This window comes from Staurois parvus, unplaced genomic scaffold (genome assembly GCF_062004578.1).
Source record: "Staurois parvus isolate SC_StPar_1 unplaced genomic scaffold, SC_StPar_1.0 ptg000298l, whole genome shotgun sequence".
NCBI classification, from domain to species: Eukaryota; Metazoa; Chordata; class Amphibia; order Anura; family Ranidae; genus Staurois; species Staurois parvus.
Genome location: NW_028318094.1, coordinates 633,393 through 658,174, shown reverse-complemented (window position 1 = coordinate 658,174; position 24,782 = coordinate 633,393). Strand labels below are relative to the sequence as shown.

Below are 24,782 nucleotides of genomic sequence, written 5' to 3'. Positions count from 1 at the left end.
GTACGGCCTCCCATTGCTGCTGTCTCCATCGCCACACTCTGCCATGTGCCACTTTCAGGTCTCCTCACACACTGCTGGTGTGTTGAATTTTTTGACATAGGGTGCTGGCAGATTACGGGCCTCCCATAGCTGCTGCCAGGCCCCTAATCTGCCATAGGCCCCTATATACCGCCTCCTCATGCTGCTGCCAGGTCCAGAGTCTCTCATGGGTCCCTGTACGGCCTCCCATTGCTGCTGTCTCCATCGCCACACTCTGCCATGTGCCACTTTCAGGTCTCCTCACACACTGCTGGTGTGTTGAATTTTTTGACATAGGGTGCTGGCAGATTACGGGCCTCCCATTGCTGCTGCCAGGCCCCTAATCTGCCATAGGCCCCTATATACCGCCTCCTCATGCTGCTGCCAGGTCCAGAGTCTGTCATGGGTCCCTGTACGGCCTCCCATTGCTGCTGTCTCCATCGCCACACTCTGCCATGTGCCACTTTCAGGTCTCCTCACACTGCTGGTGTGTAGAATTTTTTGACATAGGGTGCTGGCAGATTACGGGCCTCCTATAGCTGCTGCCAGGCCCCTAATCTGCCATAGGCCCCTATATACCGCCTCCTCATGCTGCTGCCAGGTCCAGAGTCTCTCATGGGTCCCTGTACGGCCTCCCATTGCTGCTGTCTCCATCGCCACACTCTGCCATGTGCCACTTTCAGGTCTCCTCACACACTGCTGGTGTGTTGAATTTTTTGACATAGGGTGCTGGCAGATTACGGGCCTCCCATAGCTGCTGCCAGGCCCCTAATCTGCCATGGGCCCCTATATACCGCCTCCTCATGCTGCTGCCAGGTCCACAGTGTCTCATGCCATGTGCCACTTTCAGGTCTCCTCACACTGCTGGTGTGTTGAATTTTTTGACATAGGGTGCTGGCAGATTATGGGCCTCCTATAGCTGCTGCCAGGCCCCTAATCTGCCATAGGCCCCTATATACCGCCTCCTCATGCTGCTGCCAGGTCCAGAGTCTCTCATGGGTCCCTGTACGGCCTCCCATTGCTGCTGTCTCCATCGCCACACTCTGCCATGTGCCACTTTCAGGTCTCCTCACACTGCTGGTGTGTAGAATTTTTTGACATAGGGTGCTGGCAGATTACGGGCCTCCCATAGCTGCTGCCAGGCCCCTAATCTGCCATAGGCCCCTATATACCGCCTCCTCATGCTGCTGCCAGGTCCAGAGTCTCTCATGGGTCCCTGTACGGCCTCCCATTGCTGCTGTCTCCATCGCCACACTCTGCCATGTGCCACTTTCAGGTCTCCTCACACACTGCTGGTGTGTTGAATTTTTTGACATAGGGTGCTGGCAGATTACGGGCCTCCCATAGCTGCTGCCAGGCCCCTAATCTGCCATAGGCCCCTATATACCGCCTCCTCATGCTGCTGCCAGGTCCAGAGTCTGTCATGGGTCCCTGTACGGCCTCCCATTGCTGCTGTCTCCATCGCCACACTCTGCCATGTGCCACTTTCAGGTCTCCTCACACTGCTGGTGTGTAGAATTTTTTGACATAGGGTGCTGGCAGATTACGGGCCTCCTATAGCTGCTGCCAGGCCCCTAATCTGCCATAGGCCCCTATATACCGCCTCCTCATGCTGCTGCCAGGTCCAGAGTCTCTCATGCCATGTGCCACTTTCAGGTCTCCTCACACTGCTGGTGTGTTGAATTTTTTGACATAGGGTGCTGGCAGATTACGGGCCTCCCATAGCTGCTGCCAGGCCCCTAATCTGCCATGGGCCCCTATACCGCCTCCTCATGCTGCTGCCAAGTCCAGAGTGTGTCATGGGTCCCTGTACGGCCTCCCATTGCTGCTGTCTCCATAGCCACACTCTGCCATGTGCCACTTTCAGGTCTCCTCACACTGCTGGTGTGTTGAATTTTTTGACATAGGGTGCTGGCAGATTACGGGCCTCCCATTGCTGCTGCCAGGCACGTAATCTGCCATGGGCCCCCGTACCGACTCTTCATGCTGTGACGTTGCAACAAGGTGGAATTCAACCCTACATATGTTAGACCGCCTTTACGAACAGCGAAAGACCATCACCGATTTCCTGATGTTAAAAGCGGATAAAGGTACTCCCTGTGTAACTTAGATGTCAGCCATTGGCAGCTCATGCGTGACACCTGCGCTTGCTCAGGCCCTTTGAGGAGGCCACGCTATTCGTGAGTCGGCAGGACTATGGGATGAACGACGTCATTCCTCTGTTGCACGTCCTGGAACAAATGCTGTTAACAATGGCTGGTCAGGGTGCGGTAGACGTGGCGCACAGATCTCAACGCCACATGACCCCTGTGGGGGCAGGACAGGAAGAAGAGGAGGAGGTAGAGGAGGACATTGGTGCTCAGGAATTATTGAGTGAAATGGGTGGTTTTTCCACTCAGCGGACAGGAGTGGAGGAGCAGGAGCATCTGGTAGAGGAGGAGGAGGAGGAGACAGAGGACCCAGACGCACCGTGGCAGTATGCTGTGGAGATGGAGGCAGGGAGTCCCTCGCATTCCTTGGCACAAATGGCCCATAGCATGCTCGGTTGCTTGCGTAGCGACAGCCGAATAATAACCATCAGACAGAGGGATGACTTTTGGCTGTCCACCTTGTTGGACCCTCGCTACCGTTCAAAAATGGTGGCCTTTTTCACACCTGCTGAGAGGGAGGCCAAAATAACGTACTATAAAAACCACCTATGTAGTCAGCTGGTCTCTGCCTGTCTGCGCCAACGTCCATCCTCAGACACTGTGGGCCCTGTGCGCTCGCGTTCCGCTGCCATGGCAGCAGGGGAGGGGTGGGGTGGTAGGAGCAGTGGCAGCTCCACCAGCAGCGGCTGCCTCAGTCTGCAGTCGATGATGAGTAGCTTTCTTCACCAGCGCAGTGAGGAAACTACTAACCAGCCGCAGCAGCAGCAGCAGCAGCATCAGGTGGACCTGGAGCAGGACCTCAAACAACAGGCTTAGGCCTACTTGGACAGCACCCTGCCAACCGAGGTAGACAATCCCCTTGACTACTGGGCAACGAAACTTGACCTTTGGCCCCAACTAGCTGAATTTGCCCTTGAAAGGCTGTCATGCCCGGCCAGTAGCGTGGCATCGGAGCGCGTGTTTAGTGCGGCAGGAGGTATTGCAACTCCGCGGAGGACACGACTGTCCACCCAAAGTGTGGAGAGACTGACGTTTGTGAAAATGAATCAGGCGTGGATTAGTCTGGATTTCAAACCACCAGTTCCTGACACAACTGACTAAATCCGCCATGAATCATGCCCCAAACATGTGCCACTTTCAGGTCTCCTCACACTGCTGGTGTGTTCCATTTTTTGTCATAGGGTGCTGGCAGATTACGGGCCTCTCATAGCTGCTGCCAGGCCCCTAATCTGCCATGGGCCCCTATACCGCCTCCTCATGCTGCTGCCAAGTCCAGAGTCTCTCATGGGTCCCTGTACGGCCTCCCATTGCTGCTGTCTCCATCGCCACACTCTGCCATGTGCCACTTTCAGGTCTCCTCACACTGCTGGTGTATTCCATTTTTTGTCATAGGGTGCTGGCAGATTACGGGCCTCCCATAGCTGCTGCCAGGCCCCTAATCTGCCATGGGCCCCTATACCGCCTCCTCATGCTGCTGCCAGGTCCAGAGTCTCTCATGGGTCCCTGTACGGCCTCCCATTGCTGCTGTCTCCATCGCCACACTCTGCCATGTGCCACTTTCAGGTCTCCTCACACTGCTGGTGGGTTCCATTTTTTGTCATAGGGTGCTGGCAGATTACGGGCCTCCCATAGCTGCTGCCAGGCCCCTAATCTGCCATGGGCCCCCGTACCGACTCCTCATGCTGCTGCCAGGCCCGTAATCTGTCATGGGCCCCTGTTGTCGCTTGTTGGCATATTCCGCTCGTTCAGATGCTCCTTCTCCTACTACTCCTTTTCACGGATTCCGTCAGCAGTCTTTCTTGGAATCCGTTTCCAAGAGACAACAGTTTGCGAGCACGCACCAGACGGTGCAGAAACTGAACGTCCTCCTGTCCAAGTTGCTGCTGCCAGGCTCGTAATCTGTCATGCGCCCCTGTACCGCCTCCTCATGCTGCTGCCAGGTCCAGAGTGTGTCATGGGCCCCTGTACGGCCTCCCATTGCTGCTGTCTCTATCGCCACACTCTGCCATGTGCCACTTTCAGGTCTCCTCACACTGCTGGTGGTTTCCATTTTTGTCATAGGGTGCTGTATGGCCTCCCATTGCTGCTGCCTCCACCGCCACACTGTGGCTCCACACTCTGGTTTTGGCCCCGTGACTGCCCAAATGAGTGAAGTGTGCGGTGATTCTAAGATCGACGGCACTCATCTGCATGTCATACTGACTGACAGTATTATTTCTCTTCCCCAGCAGACTCCAAGGGCATTTAAATTAAAGGTACAGTGTTCAGCACTAATATTAAGTCTCTCTGAAGCCTAGAAACACCCTTTTTAAGTTAAATTCACAGCGAATATATTCGACTCGAATCGAAATTTTTCCACGAATTCGCCGAATCAGTCGAATCGAATTTTTGAATACTTCGCTCATCTCTAATTCTAATACATCCTTGTGTGCCCTATCCTAGAACATTGATCCTTTATAACATTGGGGCAGCACAGTGGCTAAATGGTTAGCACTTCCACCTGGCAGTACTAAGGTCACTGGTTTGAATCCCAGCCATGGCACCTCCTGCCTGGAGTTTGCATGTTCTCCCTGTGACTGCGTGGGTTTCCTGCAGGTACTTCAGTTTCCTCCCACACTCCAAAGACATGCTGGTAGGTTAATTGGCTCCTGTCTAAATTGTCCCTAGTATGTATGAGTGTGAGTTAGGGACTTTAGATTGTACGCCCCTTGAGGGTTAGGGGCTGATGTGAATGTACAATATATATGTAAAGTGCTGCGTAAATTGACGGCGCTATATAAGTACCTGTAATAAATAAATAACATATCCATGTATGAAGTGATTTTCAGAAGTGTTCACCCCCTCCCTTTGGACTTTCCCACATTTTGCTGTATTACAAACTGGAATTGAAATGGACTCATTTGGACATTTATGGCATTAGTAAATACAAAAAGTCCATCATGATGAAGAACAAAACATTGAAATAGTGTTCAAAATAATTTACAGTTCGAAAACTGAAAAATGTTCATTGCATATGTATTCACCCCATTTAACCACTTCAATACCGAGCACTTTCACCCCCTTCCTACCCAGGTTATTTTCAGCTTTCAGCGCACTTTAAATAACAATTGCACGGTCATGGATCATTTTCTTCACAAAAATAGAGCTTTCATTTGGTGGTATTTAATCTTCACTGGGTTTTCTATTTTTTGCTAAATAAATGAAAAAAGACTGAACATTTTGGAAAAAAAAACAAGTTTTCTTTGTTTTTGTTATAGAATTTTGCAAATGAATAATATTTCTTCATAAATTGAGTCCACAAACTGTGGTAAATATCTGAAAGCTGATCATTTATGATGTACTGAAAGCCTATCTCATTTCTTGAGGTCCTGCAAGACAGTACAAATATCCCCCAAATGATTAGAAACTAGCACATTATGATTGCTTATAGCAGTGAATTTCATTGCTATAAGAAAGCATTTTTACTGAATGAAATAGATTAATTCAGTGTGTTTTGTTGTGATTAGCTGTGATTGGCCACAGATAGTCACTTGGTACAGATGGGCTGTGATTAGCTCTGTCTGTAACATATGATCACTGCGACCATTTATAGCTAGCAACACAATTGTACACAATGAATGGCAAGAATTGAAGGTATTCATTGTTTACAATTGTCATGTGACCTGCTGTGATTGATCACAATGATCACATGGTACTGGTAGCAGGCCAATACAGTGATCTGTCATTGGCGCGTTTCAGGAGGACTTCATATGACAACAGGCCGGGCGGGAAGTGCCTATTGTAGATGTAAACGCCATCAATGAAATCTCATTTAAACCTTAACCCCTTCCCGCCGGCGCCTCCCGGCCTTTAAACGGGCAGGGTTTAGGGATCATGTGACCGCCGTGACGCGTCGTCACAGCGGTCACATGATTGGTAAAGGTCCCGATCGAAAGAGCAAACTGGGACCTTTCCGTGAGTAGCGGACATGTGTGCTGGGAGCGCGCAGGGCACGTGCTCTCAGCATATATGTTTTTTTCTTACCTGAACGCAAATGTGCAGCCGCTCGGCATCTAGGCCCAGCGGCCGGCGTAAAGGGGTTAAAGCCCAACTCTGGGAAAAGTAAAACTGCTCCCCCCCCGCAGTGGAGGTGCCCCATTACTGCAAGGGTTAAATGCTTGTTTATGTCTAGGGGACAGCCAAAGCAGTTTATTTACCTGATCCTCTGCTTGCCGGCAGATGACGCTCCCCTGTGTTCTGGTGGTGGACTGTTCCTCGCTGGCATCAGAGGGCATCTGACCACCAGAGCACAGGGGTGAAGTGGTTGTGAGGAGTGCTTTTGCAGAATGGAGGAGTCTGCGGGAGAGGAGAATTAGGCAAATAAAACTGCTTTTCCTGGCACCCTAGATATAAATGGGCATTTAACCCTTAGAGCATGGGGGCAGCCTAACTGCAAGGGAGGATTTGTACTTTCCCCAGAGTTCAGCTTTAACATTTAAAAAACTACCTGGTGACCCTGTCATGAAGGTACTTCATGTTATAGGGTGACCATGGTCTCTCCTTGTTTCCCAATCTTGCTCTTGTATTGTCACACTTTTTTCCAAGTGACAGTTCAACACACATCACAGAGTTATGGTCCACTGTTGTCACCTTCAGGACACCCTTTGTAAGAAATGCCATGCAGGCATGGCTGGAGTGCATGTAGATTGGAAGTGGCAGAAAAGAGTCTGCAGGAGAACAGCAGCCTTGAGATGCAACAGACAAGAAAGCAAATGTAAAGTATTTTTGTTTTAGTGCAAACTTTTGATACTTATTGCTTTAGCACAATAAATGTAATTTGGTTAAAGTTTACATCTACTTTAAAGAATCCCATGATCGAAATATTAATAAACCTAAAGTGGACCTTGCACTTAAAGCGGAGTTCTGGCCCCCGCCACCTCCAAAGAAAAATTAAAAGTCAACAGCTACAAATACTGTGGTTGCTGACTTTTAATAGTAGGGCACTTATCTGTCCAGGGATCCAGCGGTGTCCTCACCCCGGGCCGATTCTTCAGTTGGCTGTCGGGTGCTGGTGCCGTGGCGAACTCAGCTGGAAGTGACAGCAGGTACCTGTCAAAACTTTTGGGTGGAACTCCGCTTTAAAGGCATAGTCCATCTTTTGAAAAAAAATGTAATAATAAAATAAAAAGTGTTTGTCTATTAATTTTTTGCATTTTATAGGTAAAGTTGATCCAGGGAATATCCGATTGCCTCTCGGGGGATCAGAAAGGAATTTTTTCCCCTGCAGGAGCAAATTGGATCGTGCTTTGCTGGGTTTTTTTGCCTTCCTCTGGATCAACTGTGGGTGTAGGATTATAACTTTTTTTTTTAATGGTTGAACTGGATGGAATTTTTTCAACCAGACTAACTATGTAACTATGAAGCTTGCAGAGCATTGCAACTGTGATCAGGCTCCTGCACACTCTATACCCAGGCTCAAGTCAATTTACGAAGCGCTTTACATATATATTGTACATTCACATCAGTCCCTAACCCTCAAGGGGTGTACAATCTAAGGTCCCTAGCTCACATTCATACATACACATACTAGGGCCAATTTAGACAGGAGCCAATTAACCTACCAGCATGTCTTTGGAGTGTGGGAGGAAATCCATGCGGACACAGAGAGAACATGCAAACTCCAGGCAGGAGGTGCCGTGGTTGGGATTCGAACCAACGACCCTAGTACTGCCGAAGTGCTAACCAGTTAGCCACTGTGCTGCCCCATCAATGGGTTCAGGTCAGTACAAGCCGATAAAACATTTCACAGAGATGGGGGATATCCAGGTATGGTGTTCTACAGACAAAGGAGAAATGAAAGTATAATATGCTGGAAGTGCTAACCATTTAGGCACTGTGCTGCCCGCATAGAATAACATTGAGTTGCTTCTACAGCCAAAACACTAAAATCCTGTGAAAGCAGCGTGCATGGTCCCTTATTGGCCCCTGTCTTTTCTGAATGAAAACAGTGAGTGATTGGTACTATTACAATCCTTGGGGCATCTAAAGGTGTCCCAGGTCTTTTACAATTCTATAGGGTATACTACAGCAACAAAACAACGTTTGGCTTGAAGAAAAGGTGGCAACCCTACTACCCAGTGGCTATGCTTTAAGGTTTATTGAAACCCTAAAGCATCCCAAAACAGTTCCGGCGATTTCGGTGCAGTGAAGGGACGGACACCACGCAGACCGACCCAAAGAGTCAGATGTGTAGGATGACCTCACTGCAGCTCCAGCCACGCCCACTGACGCATTTCGCCCTGCTGATCAGGGCCTTGGTCACAGAGGCAACATGGAAGCAAGCTTGCTCCCAAGCCACTGCTCTGCATGTCCATTCACGGTGCCACAGCGACTGCCAATGCTGGATCGACATGGGGCTCAGGTAAGTATTAGGGGAGGATGAAGCTGCTGCATGCAGAAGGGTTTCTGCCTTCATGCATAGAATGCATGAAGGTAAAAAACCTTCAGCCTTTTCAACCAATTTAGAGCAGAACTCTGGGCAAAAACTTTTGTTGCTGATTTCCTACCTTCACTCAATATGTCATCCATCTTCTGGTTCACTCAGTAGTTGCTCTGAAATAGCCTATTCATTTTCAAATGAAACCTTTAATTCTCTTTGGTTTCCGGTTTGTAAGACTGGTGGTTGCTATGCCTCCTTTTCCCTCAGCCACTGGTCTTGGCACATCCCTTCTGTAGTTCTTTCTCCAGGATGCAGTGATGTAATTCAGCCCCTCTTGGAGTGGTAGGTGTACAGTACCGAGACATATTCAACATATACAGGCCTGGTGTTCCAGCCACATTCACTACAATTGTGGTTGATGGGAACTGTAGTTTCCTTTTACTGCAGTGAGAGAGGAGAGGATTCGATGTAATCCCAGCTTTTACCCCTCCTCTTTGGCAGAGCAGATGCTGTTATGTTTTGAATTACAAAGATGAGGTTATTCAGTTAGACTTCTCTCCTAAATGGTAAGTATTTTCAAAATTGTATTAACTGTTTAGTGTTTTTTGTAGGGTGGTGCACTAATGGGTGATTTTTATTTGCCCATCCCGGAGTACTATTTTAAGACTCACCAAGAAAATTATATGGAAAGGCCGTTTCCATTTGCTATGGGTTATGGCTCTTTACTGATTTTTACATATTTTGCCAGAAAATCCCTAGCAGGCTGTCACCTACACTTCCTTTATGTTTTGTAGTTTATAGACTTTGGCACCAAAACTCCCCATGGTGGTGTTTGCGTGACAAGGCTCAGAATTTCAGATCTGTTTTAAGTGGTTTGCAGAGGAAGAGAAGTTTTTTTAACCACAGCTTTATTTTTACATACACCTAAATATGTGCAGAAAGACATGCCCTGTTCATCCTAATTCTGTCTTTCACAGGGCATAAGAAATAGCCCCACCAATAAAATGATTACGATATAAAAGAAATACAAGCGTCCTGGTTGCCACTCCTCGATGTCCTAGAAAGACAAGTGAACTCATATTTCACAGAGGTCATCCTTACTTTCATATGAATCTCTCAATCAGTAAATTGGTAGCGCTAGCCTGGATCTTCATGCGTCTGGGATGTATAAGTAAATCATTCAATTCAATCCTAGTCACACCTTTTTTTAATCTCTTTATAATCTTGTGCTCGCATATTATGATTTGTCACTGATTTTTGCATGGAAATTGTAAACTACCTATTCTTCTTAGTCCTCATTCACACAGGAGTACTGATCATACGATTGCTGGATGCACAGGCGTTCTGTGCAGGCAGCCTGTTCAAATCAATGACAAATGGTTGGCTGCGTGGACCTGCACAGTTCTTCATGCACATCCCAGGGTGTATATTCATATTCAAAGCTTGGGTCAGAATGCAGGCAGACTGTTCTGATCTGTGCATCTGACCCGCAGGGATGTACACTTCGGGATACTCCATCATTGGTTAACCAGTTCAAGTCCGGACACTTTCACCCCCTTCCTGTCCAGGCCAATTTTCAGCTTTCAGTGCTATCACACTTTGAATGGCAATTGTGCGGTCATGCAACACTGTACCCATACAAATTTTTTACTATTTTGTTGAGACAGCTAAAACTTTATTTTGGTGGTATTTTTTTTACCACTGGGATTTTTATTTTTTTGCTATATACGTTAAAATGTCCAAACATCTTTAAAAAAGTGTTTTTCTTATAAGATTTTGCAAATAAATAATCTGTCTTCATAAATCTTGGCCAAAATTTATTCAGCTATCTTTTTAGTAAAAAAAAAGTAACCCAAATTAGTTTATAACCAAAAATTATAATTTTTCAAAATTTTGTTTTACATTTTTATTTTTTTTTATATTATTTATGTTTTTTTTTAAACATTGCTTTGCCCTGCAAGGCCAATGCACAGGTTTACTTAAAGGCAGGTATATTCTGTGTGATTTGCTCAAACCTGCATATTTTGCCCTCTTGAATTGTAACGGATAAGTGATTGAAAATGTTGTGTTTGGTTGTGCATTATATTGTATTTATTGGTGTATTTGTTTATTTTTTTAGACATGTTGGATCACTTTTAGTTGGATGTCTAACTGATTAATGGAAGGAAGAAGCCCCTACAGAATATATGATCCAGGAGGCACTGCCCCAAACCGACTGGCCGCACAAAACAGGCAAAACATGGATGGGATCTTGAGTTTAGGTAAATGAAAATCATAATTGTTGCGGTATTCCTACCATCTGTACATTTACTCTATGCTTCTCGTCCAAAGACCTGCTGGTAGGTTAATTGGCTCCTTTCTATCCGCTGTAGCGCCGCCCCATAGCAGATATACTGCTTCAGGGCAGAAGCTGTGCGCAAAATCACGTATATACAGTGGGGATCGAAAGTTTGGGCACCCCAGCTAAAAATTTGTATTAATGTGTATAAAGAAGCCAAGGAAAGATGGAAAAATCTCCAAAAGGCATCAAATTACAGATTAGACATTCTTATAATATGTCAACAAAAGTTAGATTTTATTTCCATCATTTACACTTTCAAAATAACAGAAAGCAAAAAAATGGCGTCTGCAAAAGTTTGGGCACCCTGCAGAATTTATAGCATGCACTGCCCCCTTTGGCAAGTATCACAGCTTGTAAACGCTTTTTGTAGCCATCCAAGAGTCTTTCAATTCTTGTTTGAGGTATCTTTGCCCATTCTTCCTTACAAAAGTCTTCCAGTTCTTTGAGATTTCTGGGTTGTCTGTCACGCACTGCTCTTTTAAGGTCTATCCATAGATTTTCAATTATGTTGAGGTCAGGAGATTGTGAAGGCCATGGCAAAACCTTCAGTTTACGCCTCTTGATGTAATTCCCCGTGGATTTTGAGGTGTGTTTAGGATCATTATCCATTTGTAGAAGCCATCCTCTCTTTAACTTCAGCTTTTTCACAGATGGCATCAAGTTACCATCCAAAATTTGCTGAAATTTTATTGAATCCATTTTTCCTTCTACTCGTGAGATGTTCCCTGTGCCACTGGCTGCAACACAACCCCAAAGCATGATTGATCCAACCCCATGCTTAACAGTTGGACAGAGGTTCTTTTCATTAAATTCTGTGCCCCTTCTTCTCCAAACGTACCTTTACTCATTCCGGCCAAAAAGTTCAATTCTAACCTCATCGGTCCACAGAACTTGTTTCCAAAATGCATCAGTCTTGTCTATATGTTCATTTGCAAAGTTCAAACGATGATTTTTGTGGTGAGGACGTAGAAGAGATTTTCTTCTGATGACTCTTCCATGAAGACCATATTTGCACAAGTATCTCTTTATAGTGGAATAGTGTACCACAACTCCAGTGTCTGCCAGATCTTTCTGGAGGGATCGTGCAGTCAAATGTGGGTTTTGAATTGTTTTTCTCACAATCCTGCGAGCTGTACTGTCTGATATTTTTCTTGGTCTTCCAGATCTTGCTTTAACTTCCACTGTTCCTGATGACTGCCATTTCTTAATTACATTCCGAACAGAGGATACTGACATCTGAAAACGCTTTGCTATCTTCTTATAGCTTTCTCCAGCTTTGTGAGCGTCAACTATTTTCAGTTTCAGTTTTCTAGACAACTGCTTAGAAGAACCCATGGTGCTGATTGTTGGGGCAAGGTCAGATGAGTCTGGGCATTTAAAACCTTTGAGATTGACATCACCTGATCTTCCCAGACGATGATTGAGAACAATCCATGACACTGGCAGGTCTCAGCTTGGCAAAGGGGGCAGTGCATGCTATAAATTCTGCAGGGTGCCCAAACTTTTGCAGAGGCCATTTTTTAGTTTTCTGTTATTTTGAAAGTGTAAATGATGGAAATAAAATCTAACTTTTGCTGACATATTATAAGAATGTCTAATCTGTAATTTGATGCCTTTTGGAGATTTTTCAATCTTTCCTTGGTTTCTTTATGCACATTAATACAAATTTTTAGCTGGGGTGCCCAAACTTTCGATCCCCACTGTATATATAATCATATATATATACGTGATTTTGCATTTCCGGGTATGGGGCATGCGTGAGCAATGCGCGTACCCTTCCCTCACCGCCATTCGCGGCCGCTGCTGTCCTGCCCGGTGATTGGCGAACATCTCCAACAGGGTGGAAAACTGTTTGTAAACAAAATAGTTCTCTCCCCTGTATGCCTGTCCATTTCTTTGCATAGTCATACAAAGCAGTGTCCATTACAGTCCCGCTATAAGTCGCTGATCGCTGCCATTACTAGTAAAAATAAAAAGCCCAGTATATATACCACCAGTTGTAAATGCTATAACTTTCAGATAAACTAATTAATTTCCACGTATTGGGATTTTTTTTTAGAAAAGACATGTAGCAGAATACATTTTGGCCTAAATTTATGACAACATTTTTTTACTGGACATGTTAATAGCAAAAAGTCAAAAATCTAGACACTTATGTAGGAACGCAGCCACCCTCTCTTGCTCACTCCTCAGATGGACTAGGGATGATAGACACAGAGCAGTACACACAACCACTAACGTCCCCTGCTCATTCCAAATGAAAAGAAGTGAGGGGAAGAGGAAAGGTTCAGGAGTTCACTAAGACAGTTAAAGGAGGCAGAAAAAGGCAGTAAGAAACAATTTTATGAAAAATAGACTACAGGGCCCTTTAAGTGGTGATAAAGGCAATAGGCCTTTTTCTTCTTGCATTTTATGCATGAAGATGAAAAATCTTCTTGGTGCAACCCCCACCCTCAACCCCCTCTAATACTTACTTGAGCCCCATCTAGATCTAGTGATGTGGATGAGCGCCACAGATCTCCCTGGTCTCTCTCTCCTCATTGGCTCACACAGCAGCGGGAGCCATTGGCTCCTGCTGCTGTCAATCACAGCCAGTGAGCCAATGAGGAGAGAGTGGGGGGTGGGGCCGAGCTGTGTTCTGTGTGTGAATGTCCATTCACAGGAGTGCAGTTTGAGAATGAGCCTGTTCGAGTGCCCCCCATAGCAAGCAGCTTTTGGAGCACTCAGCAGGGGGGAGGAGCCAGGACCACTGGCAGCGGACCCAAAAAAGAAGAGAATCAGGGGCTGCTCTGTGCAAAACCATTACACAGAACAGATATGTCTAATGTGTTTTTTTTTTCCAGTTACAACCTTTAGAATCACTTTAAGTACTAGATGTGTATGGATTATTTTTGGAGAACTAGGATATTGTCACTTTTAGTTAGTGAATGAGATGAAGCTATGTGAAAATTAACTTTCCAAAGAATATCCAATCAAGGAAAAAAAAGGGAAAAGAGAATTTAAAAAAACAAACAAACAGTCTTTTCCTTGCACATATTGGATGATTGAAGTCAGCATAGCTTCACCTTAGTAACTAAAGCTCAATGACAATTGACTTCGCAGTGTGAACATGTGCTCATCCTTTAGTAAACTGACCCCATTCTCTCTAAAATGAAATTTCCTTTTCAGTGAAGATACAACATTTTTTCCTTCTGAATTCACTTTACTTCTAATGTCCTGTGTGCCAAAAATATTTTTTCTGAATGGATGTTTAGTTTGGTAAGTTAACAATTTCTGCACATTTTCTCTCTGATGTATAAAAATCGAGAACATTTTAAAACTTTATTATTGTCACAGTAAATAATAATAAAACATGGCCTGGGTGTTTCCCAATCTCCTTATCTGCTCCACTCATTACTCCATGTAGTTTCTTTTCTCCGTCAGCTGTTTCTGTTTCTGTTCTTCCCCTGCTACTAATACACTGCATCAGTCTGAGGCTTCCCACTCTTGTATCTCAGGTGACTTGTTGGAGGAGTCTCAGAATGTGGCGTTCACTCTCCGACAGAAAGCTGAGGCTCTGACAAAAGACGACCAGGATTTGCAGCCTTCTTCGTGCCCAACCACTCGACCCTCTCACCCTGGACCAATGGATACAGGTGAGTCTTTGCTCCAGAGGTGTAAAGCCTTATAGGTTGAGGCCATGACTTTGGTCCCAGAATTCATTTGGGGGTCTTCTGTTATGTCTTCCTAATATGTATGCAGTTTATGGGCTTTAAAGTAAACCTATCACACCTTTTCTGTTTCAATATTTTTATTAGGAAAGTTTTGTTTTTAAGAATATAACAAGCTCAAAATACACCCTCGCAGGGGCACAGCAGAACAATAACATATAAACAGAGACATCCTGCTGACTTGTATTAGTCAAATAATGAAATGTCTAATGACATCAAGAAGGGACGGCAAAAAACCGAGCCAAATAGCAGCAGTAATCCAACATAGTATCGGAGAAAAGAAGAAAGGTTAGAAGAAAATAAAATAAAACAAAAGGGAATCAGAAAGAAAACATGAAAGAAGGGAAACTAGAAGGATCACGGATCCGGGGCTATCACAGGCAACGACTATAGGAGGCCATAACTAGTAGGAGGCAGGGATGGTAAGGAATCCTATCACACCTTTTAAAGTCATCCAGCTTTCGATAGTGGCAACTATCAAACCAATTAAGTCAACTTGACAGCAACTCTGAGGGGGGGGTTGGTTGTCATAATCTTTCGAGTCCAAAGTTGGTGGAATTTGAATGAATAATGCTACATGTATGATCGGTTTTACAGCTGCTATTTCTGCTACAGTGTCAAAACTTTATAAATTGCTTTTGTTTTTTGAGTAGCATTATTGATAATTTATCTGCTTGCCTTCCAGGGCAGTTTTTGAACATTTCATATACAGTATGTTAAATTCAGCATTTTTCTTGATAGAAAATTACTCAGAACCCCCAAACATTATATATTATCTAATAGAATACAATTTTGGCTGTGGCGATTGTTTATGTCATATAATAATTGCGCAGCTGTTTATCAAATAAAAATTTTCAGGAAAAAATACACTTAAATAAACACATAAAACATGATATAATAATCCAATTAGAGGTAAAATAAAAATATGATTTTGCGTCGAGTAGACACCAAACATCAATATTCAAAATTGCGCACTGTAAAATGACAACAAATAAAGATATCTAAAATTGTTCATATGCAGCATATTTAAAAAAGTTAAACATGAGCTATGGCACTAGAATTTATTGCTCTCATTCTGATGTTCATGGCGATGCCTCACATGTTTACATATTTGTGCTGGACTACGTGCTTGTTTGCATTTGCATGTGAGCACAGGGTGGGGGGGAAAGGGTGCTTAATATTGCTATCATAAAGGGGAGAACAAGCCCCTTTGTGATAGCTTTGGGCAGTGACAGGTACTCTTTATGGAGACATAATAGACCCCCAGAGTCTCCCGTGCCCTCCAAGGCAGCTGATGAAACACAGATCGTGTATGATCAGCTGCTTCCCTGACTGTAACAGCCAGGGAATGGCAGCTCTGAAAAGCTCTAAAATCCTTGTTGCTTGAGACTTCATTTGTCTCAGAGAAGATGGGGAAACAGCTGTTCACCCATCTCCTCTGTGGGCAACCAATCAGATGACTCACCACTGTCCTGGACTCCCCAGTGGAATGGGAGAGACCAGATGTGACAGCAGGCAGCTGCATTAGGGGATAGGAGCTCTGCAGCACTGTAATAGTGATAGGCCGGATGTAAAGATGCCCAGATCACATTTGTAGGAAAGCCGATTGCCAGCTTTAATAAATGGTACCAGGATCATGGCTGCAGCTGCATGGCTGGTATGACCAATTGCTGCCCAGGACATCTTATATACACACACTGGGCAGAAAATGGTTAATATTCTGTGTTTGGGATAGTGTCAGTTGTCAGAAACTGTTTTTGAGATCACTGTATAAGTTTTGCTTTCAGTGGTTGTTACAAGCAGGGTTTGGATTTTTATTTAAATAATACCAGTGCAAAGCCAACTTGGTGCAGCAGAATAAATTAGACTCCAAAATGGGATGAGGCATGGCTGAAAAGTCTTCTCAGAAGATCTTATTGCTGCAGCTAAATGTGATAGAAGGAAGCAAGAGCAAACTGACATTGTCAAGCTGCACCCAAAAATATAACATCCTATATAAAATACTGTACAAAATGTATAGCCAATGGCAACAGAAGATGCATTTCTCAATGTTTCTGCCAGTCTTGGGTAGTTTGGACTTCCAGGATGTCATGAGAAGCAAATGTTATAAGACATTGAAGGTTACTGTATTATTCACACAATTCTGAACAAATACTGTCACCTTGCAACCACTTTCTAAAGGATAAGATACATTTCCTTGCTCACTGAATTGTCTTTTTGCCTTGAAAGCCTAAACTTAAATACAAAATGTAATGTGTTACGATTTACCAGTCCTTAGATGTGGTGGCTGAATTAAAGTGGTCCTAAACCTCAGAAATGAAATATTAAGGAAACATTTCACTCTATAGTGTGTATTTGGCTCAGTCTAGAGCACTAAGTAATATTTCTGTTTACTACCTTGTTCCACTGCTGTTTGCATAAGTCACTGATGACAAGTTTTCCTGACACCATGAGCTAAAAAAGTGACAGGGGATGGAGCTCCAGCACACATCCTGTGATTGACAGTCTCAGCTCTGTGCCTGTGAGCTGTGTGGAGGGGGTGTGTCTCTTCCCTCCAATCAGCTCTTGAAGCTCTTCTCACTGAGCTCTGCAGAGTGTAACTTCAGCTCCCCACCCCTGCTTTGTGAAAGTTCAGACAAACTGTATATATTCTGCGCTTTGAACAGATGAAAAAAAGAGAATACTGCAGATAAACAGGTATAATGTATGTAGGAGGAATTGTTTCATCTATGTGTATCGCCTGAGGCTAGTCACTTAATTGGGTATATGTAAGGGTTTAAAACCACTTTAACCTCTTGGTGCCGGCCGAACGCAAATGTGCATCCTCCCGGTGTCTGGGCCTAGATGCCGAGCGGCTGCACATTTGCGTTCTAGTAGAAAAACACATATGTGCTGAGAGCGCACGCCCTGCATGCTCCCAACACACATGTTCCTTACTCACGGAAAGATCCCGATCTCCTTTTTCGATCGGGACCTTTCCCGATCATGTGACCGTCGTGACAGCGAATCATGACGGTCACAAGACTCTAAAACCCCGCCCCACCTCCCGGCTACTGAAATGCCTTAAAGGGCCGGGAATCGCTGGCACCAAGGGGTAATCTTTTTTTTTTTGGGGGGGGGCTTTTTTCCCTTATTTTCATTTGGCGAAGCTGACAAGCTGAACTCCAGGCTTGTCTGCCTTTAGTTCATCTGTTATATAGGGGCTGGAGAGATTAGTAGTTTACAGAACAGAGGTAAAATTGTTTTATGTTTTCAGTTCAGCTCACAGAAAATGAATAGGGCACTGCATTTCTGGCAAGATCATCAGGCATTTTCTGTACTTGCAGAAAATGTTCTGAGCCTGAATAAAGAAAATGAATGCAGCCACCACATCTAAGGACTGGTAAGCAGGATAATATTACATTGTTGTCCACGAGTTTAATTATCCTTTAAGCCAAATCTTATATTTCTGTGATGCTTGGTTCAAACTTCTAGACCACATGCTATTAAACTGTATTCTCAAGTAGCAAGCCACTTCTAGAAACAATGTAGAGGCCATTTCTGAGTGCCTAAAATGTTGGTTGGATGATGCAGTTCTATTCTATGCTCTCTGGACTTTTATTTCCTAATAAAAATGATGGACAACAGTACCCAGGTACTGGAAGGCCCACCTTACAAACACCTAAACAAATAAAATATGAAAAATAAAGTGGAGCTCCACCCAAAAGGGGAAGTTCCGCTTTAAGGACTGCTCCCCATTAAGGATTGGCACCCTTGGGGAGCGGGGGGAGCAGGTACCCAAATTTGACAGGTACTCGCTTCCACTTCCGGTCCGTATGTCCTGTAGTCTTTTGGGATACGTGACAGGTCCCAGAAGACTACAGGACCATTCATGAAGTGCAGCGCTACTCGTGCATGCGCAGTGGGTACCCGGCTGTGAAGCTGCAAGCTATCACAGGTAGGTGCCCACACTGAAGATGCCGGCCTCCTGGAATACAGGATGGCCGGTGAAACGGGCTGCAGGGGACAAACCACGGGACCGAGGGACAGGTAAGTGGCTGTTTTTTAAAAGTCAGCAGCTACAGTTTTTGTAGCTGCTGACTTTCATTTTTTGACAGCGTGAGTGGAACTCCGCTTCAACGTGATACTAAAGGGATTTTGTAAAATATCAAACCTGTTATATTTACCTGCTCTGTGCAATGGTTTTGCACAGAGCAGCCCCGATCCTTGTCTTCTCGGGTTCCCCGCAGCACTCCTGGCTCCATAGGAGAGAGCCAGGAGAGCAGTTGTTGTCGTGTGTGTCGCTGGATCAAGATTGGGCTCAGGAAAGTATCAGGCTGGGGGGAGGGGAGATGCACCCAGAAGGTTTTTTTACCTTTATGCATAGAATGCATGAAAGTAAAAAAAACCTTCAGCCTTTAGAGACAATTTAAGTATCAGCCTTGAATGGACTAACCCATTAACTCTTTGTAATTTATTTCAGAAAAAGAGGACGCAGATGATTTCCTGCATGTACAGATGGAGAAACGGAGTACGGAATCAAATACAACTCTGAAAGCTAACCAGAAATCTCCTACAAGTGTGAGTAGCCTAAAATGTTTCAAATGTCTTTAATTGTAAGCTCTATTTAAAGCAGAACTACACTTCATCTGAGCACCACACACCACATATTGCTATTTCATTCATTTTTAATATTCAGAGCATGTCTCCATGATGTAGTTTGCTGAGAAATCACATTGAAAAACACACCCCCAGCATGTCTGGCCGTGGCCATCTTGAAAAAGGGCAGATGATTAATTTAGCAATTACTTCCTGGAATTCATCTGCCCCTACCTCAGGCATGCAGGCAGAAGGGAGTGCTTAACTAAGAAAACCCCTCCTGAAGACTCCTGGGATGCATGATGTTGTTTGCCTAGGCATGGAAACCAGGCAGTAACTAAAGAAATTAAAAAAAAAGTTTAAAGAAGTAAATAGAATATAATTTACAATCTATTTACTAATGCTAGCAGTATTAGGATTCAAAATAGTCAATGTTGATTGAGAGAGTGAAGTTCCACTTAAGGCATACCCCTGACCCATTTATACTCACCATTTCTAGTTGCTCTGTTGGAGCTGCCACAAAACAGTGGATCGCTGAGAGGCTGAGCCAGGTGGTGGTTCCGGGATCTGGGTGGATTATGACTTTAACCACTTGCCCTCCTGAGGATTTACCCCCCTTCATAACCAGGCCATTTTTTGTGTTACGGCACTGCTTTCCTTTAACTGACAATTGCACGGTCATGCAGCGCTGCACCCAAATGAAATTTACGTTCTTTTTTCCCACGAATTGAGCTTTCTTTCAGTGGTATTTGATCGCCTATCCGTTTTTTATTTTTTGCGCTATAAGCAAAAAGAGACTGACGCTTTTTAGAAAAAACAATATTTTGGACTTTTTGCTATTAAACATGTCCAGTAAAAAAATTTTAAAAAATCTAATTTCATCATAAATTTAGGCCAAAATGTATTCTGCTACATGTCTTTGCTGAAAAAAAAAAATCCCAATACGTGTAAATTAATTGGTTTACGTGAAAGTTATAGCGTTTACAAATGGCGATATAGATGCTGTGATTTTTTTTTTTCCTACTAGTAATGGCCACGATCAGCGACTTTTAGCTGGACTGCAGCAGACATTCTGACACTGGGGGGGGGGGGGTGCTTTACACAGCCATCCCGAGTAGTGTGTTCAAGCTGAAAGGGAGGAAGACTGTAAACAAAACAGTCTTCCTCCAAATCAGGTGATTGTTGGTAATCACCGGGCGCTGGCAGGTAATTACCAGCTGGGACCCAGTGATTGACATCCGTGGCCACAAATGGGTGGGTAGAGTACGGCTCGAGCACGTCATCTACCCGGAAATGCAAAATCACGTATATATACGTGATTTTGCACACAGGTGCAGCCCTGTAGCAGTATATCTCCTATAGGGCGGTCCTTAAGCGGTTAAAGTCACGATCTTTCCCCAGCCTGGACCAGCTGAGTGCTGACAGTGGGTCACAGGAGTGTAGAACAAACTGCACTCCTGTCATCCAAATGAGCTTTGGCTGTACTATCCTTTAAGTGTCACAGGATATATGACACCGCTTTTGTATACCTTTCCTTTGCTGTATTTGAATCCTACTGCAGTGTCTCCATTCTTCCTGCATGTGAGTGGTCAAGCAGCTAATACAGAGCAAGTTCCTTCTACCTTCATCTAACAGAGTATTAATCAAACAAACTCACAGCTTGTAGCTTACAAAATATCATGATTATATTAATAAAACAGTGTAGTCCGAGCTGGAGTTTCCTGTTCTAAATCAATGTTTTTTTTTCTATAGGGATCATCTTCTGAATTTGAAATCCTGCACCATAATGAAAGAAAAAAGCCCCTTAAAGTCAGATTATCGGTGAGTGGATAGTTGTGTAGTAGGATAACCTGTCTGTAGACCACATTGCCTTGGGACAGCACTCCCACTTTGCTGGCTTTACATCCTCAGTCAGATTTTTATTGCTGTATGTGTCCTGATTATAATGCTTCTGTATCTGGGTTAAAACGTTTCTAAAGGCATCATTTTTTTTATATTAAAATATTACTCACCTGCTCTGTGCAGTGGTGTTGTTCAGGGCAGCCCAAACCTCCTCTTTGGGGTCTCCCACCAGTGATCTTGGCTTCTCCTGTTCTGTATTTGCTCCCATAGCAAGCTGCTTGCTATAGGGGCAGACATACGAGCGAGCTCTCAAGCCGTGCTGTGTGTGTCCATAGTCTCACACAGCGTCTCTCAGTACCGCACCTGACTCCTTTCTTACAGGATTTGATTACCTGCAGCAAGATCCAATGGCTCCATCTGTTCTAAGTGTAGCACTGGGCACAGTGCTGGATTGATGTAGGCCTAAGGGGGCACAAAAAGTGGCAAAACGTTTTTTACCTTAATGGAAGGAATGAATTAAAGTGATACTAAACACACTGTTTATTTTACATTATGTCTTCTCTTTCTGTATATGGATGATGACACTGTAATTATTTTAAAGTGGTTGTAAGCCTCAGACATGAAATATGAATAAAGCATATCCCTCTATAGGAAGGGTAGGCAACCTTAAAGAGGTGGAGATCTACCTGAACAACATGGGAGAAGTCAAAGATCACTGGGCACAGTGTCTCCTCCTCGCACCTGATTTAAATCTCTAATTGCCGTACTACTGTGTCGTAATGGTGTGCATTGCACGGCAATTATGGGTCACATGCGGTATATCGCATGTGATTCGCACAGGAACCGCACCACATTCCTGTGCAAATCACATGCGATTCGTGTGCGGTGCGTTTGGAGCCATACATTATGTATGGCTCTAATCGCACCACACCCGCATCAGAAACGTGCAGGACCCTTTTTTTGGTCCGCACTAGAATCGGATCGCATAGGAATTCACACCCATGCGATCTGATTCTGCACATCGCACCGTGGTTTTCAGACCGATTTCGGGGTGTTGGTAACTTAACTTACACACCCGCAGCGGTTCGCATGAACGGGGTGCGATTCTGATGCGGTGCGGAAATACTGCAAATTCCGCACCGCATCGGTGTGAATCCAGGGCTTAGTGTGGGGCATCATGGATAGAGAAATCTTTTGTTTCCAAGAGATAAATCAACTAAGTGAAATTCCCCCGTTTAATCTCCTATAATGTACTAAGAATGTAATAGGAAACATGTCATTGGTTAATATTGGCAAGAATACTTCTTCATGTAAATCCTTTTATGTGGAGCTCATTGTTTTCCAAGGAAAAAAAGGGCGGAATGGGCAGACCCACATAGGATAATGTTTACTTTTTCATTAATGACAAGCAGCCTAGATGTTGCACAACTTTATTAATGATTTTTAGCAAGAGTTTAAGTATTCCAAGAACTATTTTTTTATTGTTTCACAAAGCAGAAATTCCAGATCTTCCCTTTCCTGAAATACAGCATTAACATGTTTGTCTTGCATAAAGACTGGTTACGCACTTTTTTCCTGCCACATATCAACAAACATTTGCACAAAGTTTAAATTAAAAGAAACAAAATAGGAATTTGACAATCTAATGCTTGAAGAGAACTATATAACAAATGTAATGTGCCTTGTATGGGCAAAGCAAAGTGTATCTAATCTCAGAGATAAACATGGAATATATTGCATCTTAAAAAGGAATTCCAGGTATAAATATTTTATACATGGTTATATTGGTCCAACTTGGTCCAAAGTAGGCATCGCTACTCCGGGGGTGTCTTCTGGGACCTGTGTTGAGTGACTGGCCTGCTGCATTGTGAACACAGGAGGTCAGGAGCTCAACATGGACACCATTCAGGGAATGCTTTACACTTTCATCCTGTAGACTTTAACTTACACATTAGCTGTCTGTGGGGAACTGTGTGAATGTTTTTGCAAAGCCCAAGTATAGAGACAAAACCTTGGGTTTTGCTTATTCCTCATAAAAAAGTAGATTTGTTTGGACAACTTTGGTCTTTCATGAACCCAGGCCGACTATTGCTCAGAATTTTGTTCTGTGGTCTTTTTTCAAATTGTCAACCATCTTCCCTACTTTTGAAGTTAAACTTACAGGTCTGCATTTACTCAGTAAAGACTTTGATCCCTTTTTAAATATAGGCTCTACAATGGTCTGTTGCAAATCCATTGGTACCACACCAATCATTAAAGAGTCTCTAAACATTAGAAACCATGGCTTTGAAATATTTTAAACATTTTGGGAGGGCAGTCTTATCCTCTTTTGCAGCCTGTAGAATATTTTTTTTTTTACTAGATTTCCTTTTTACACCTTTTGCTATTGCTTTTTCTTTTGAAAGTGTTCTTAATTTTTATATTTTTTAAATATCCTTTCCTTTTTAACATTGGAAGGTTTAATTTTGAGCTTTTTAGCAGACTAAAGGTTCTGACACATTGTAGGAACCTATTAGTTCCTCCATCAATGCTCAACAGTGTGGATTTAGGAATCTCTGGGCTATAAGAATAACTAAAGAGTGGCTTCTGATTGGATACAGCCACTGTTTGGACAACAATTTTCCGACCTGCTCCCTTTTTTTTTTTTAGGATCCAAGGATATCAGGCAGGAAGGTGTAAACAGGGCCACCCATGGTTTGAATTTCAGGCAGTCTTGATGAATGTCATTCTGTGTATGGCTGCCTTAAATATCAGTCAGTTTACGGTTGACATCTACTTTGAAAATATGCGTCAACGTATGCTTGCATTTGCCATTAATATTCTAAAAAAGGGTACAGGATGTTCTTTAAATGTTCGCATTTCTGTTAAACTTTCTCTTCTTGGGTTTCCTAAATTACAGCGTCTTATCGCTCATACACAATGTTCTCTGGTGGTCTGTGTTTCCTTTTGTTGGCCTCTTGTATACAGACTAGGTTAGTCAGCCTGGCCACACTTCCCCATTGTGCAATCTTGTAGTTTTCTTAGTGGGATCAGCATTGTTCTCTGACACTGACTCATTGTTCTGTGTAACATATATTAACTCTGCAGAGTAGCAAGGATTGTATGTTATGTGAATCAGCTAGGGGCTTTCTCATCTTGCCTGAAGACTGGTTAACCCTGTGACTAGATACTAGAAACCAGCCTGGTCATCGAGGAACTAAGCCTTTCAGTACACAGGGCTGTTTTTAGAATTCTTCCTGTTCTAGGCTATCATCAATGAAGCATCCTACCATTTTTTTTCTGTAATTTTTTTTTTCTCATCAGGAATGCTACATACAGTTGTGTTCAAAATAATAGCAGTGTGTTGAAAAAAGTGAATAAAGCTCAAAATCCTTCTAATAGCTTTTATTTCCATACACACAAATGCATTGGGAACACTACACACTACACATTCTATTCCGAATCAAAACATGAAGAAAAATATATCAAATTTGTGTTGTTCCTCTAAAGAAATTGAAGAAAAGTGAATATTAGACTGTTAAAAAAAAATAGCAGTGTTTGTATTCTTCTTTACAAACTCAAACATTCACTATATAAACTGAAAATTTTTGAAGATTTTTGCTTTCCTTTGAATCACTTAATTAATATTTTGTTGTATAAGCACTGTTTCTGAGAACTGCTGAACATCTGTGTTGCATGGAGTCACCGAACTTCTGGCACCTGTGAACAGGTATTCCAGCCCAGGA

The 24,782-nt window shown here is 43.7% G+C and overlaps 1 protein-coding gene across 1 annotated transcript in view; it reads left to right on the top strand.

Moving 5' to 3' along the window:
* The window catches only part of TNIP1 (TNFAIP3 interacting protein 1), a 116,928-nt gene that overhangs the window by 40,485 nt on the left and 51,661 nt on the right, over positions 1–24,782 (top strand). The window contains exons 2-5 of the mRNA XM_089682787.1: positions 10,706–10,847; positions 14,425–14,562; positions 19,100–19,197; positions 20,968–21,036. Of these exons, the coding sequence (XP_089538913.1) occupies positions 10,745–10,847; positions 14,425–14,562; positions 19,100–19,197; positions 20,968–21,036 (408 nt within the window). The 5' untranslated portion in view covers positions 10,706–10,744. The remainder of the gene's footprint in view (positions 1–10,705; positions 10,848–14,424; positions 14,563–19,099; positions 19,198–20,967; positions 21,037–24,782) is intronic.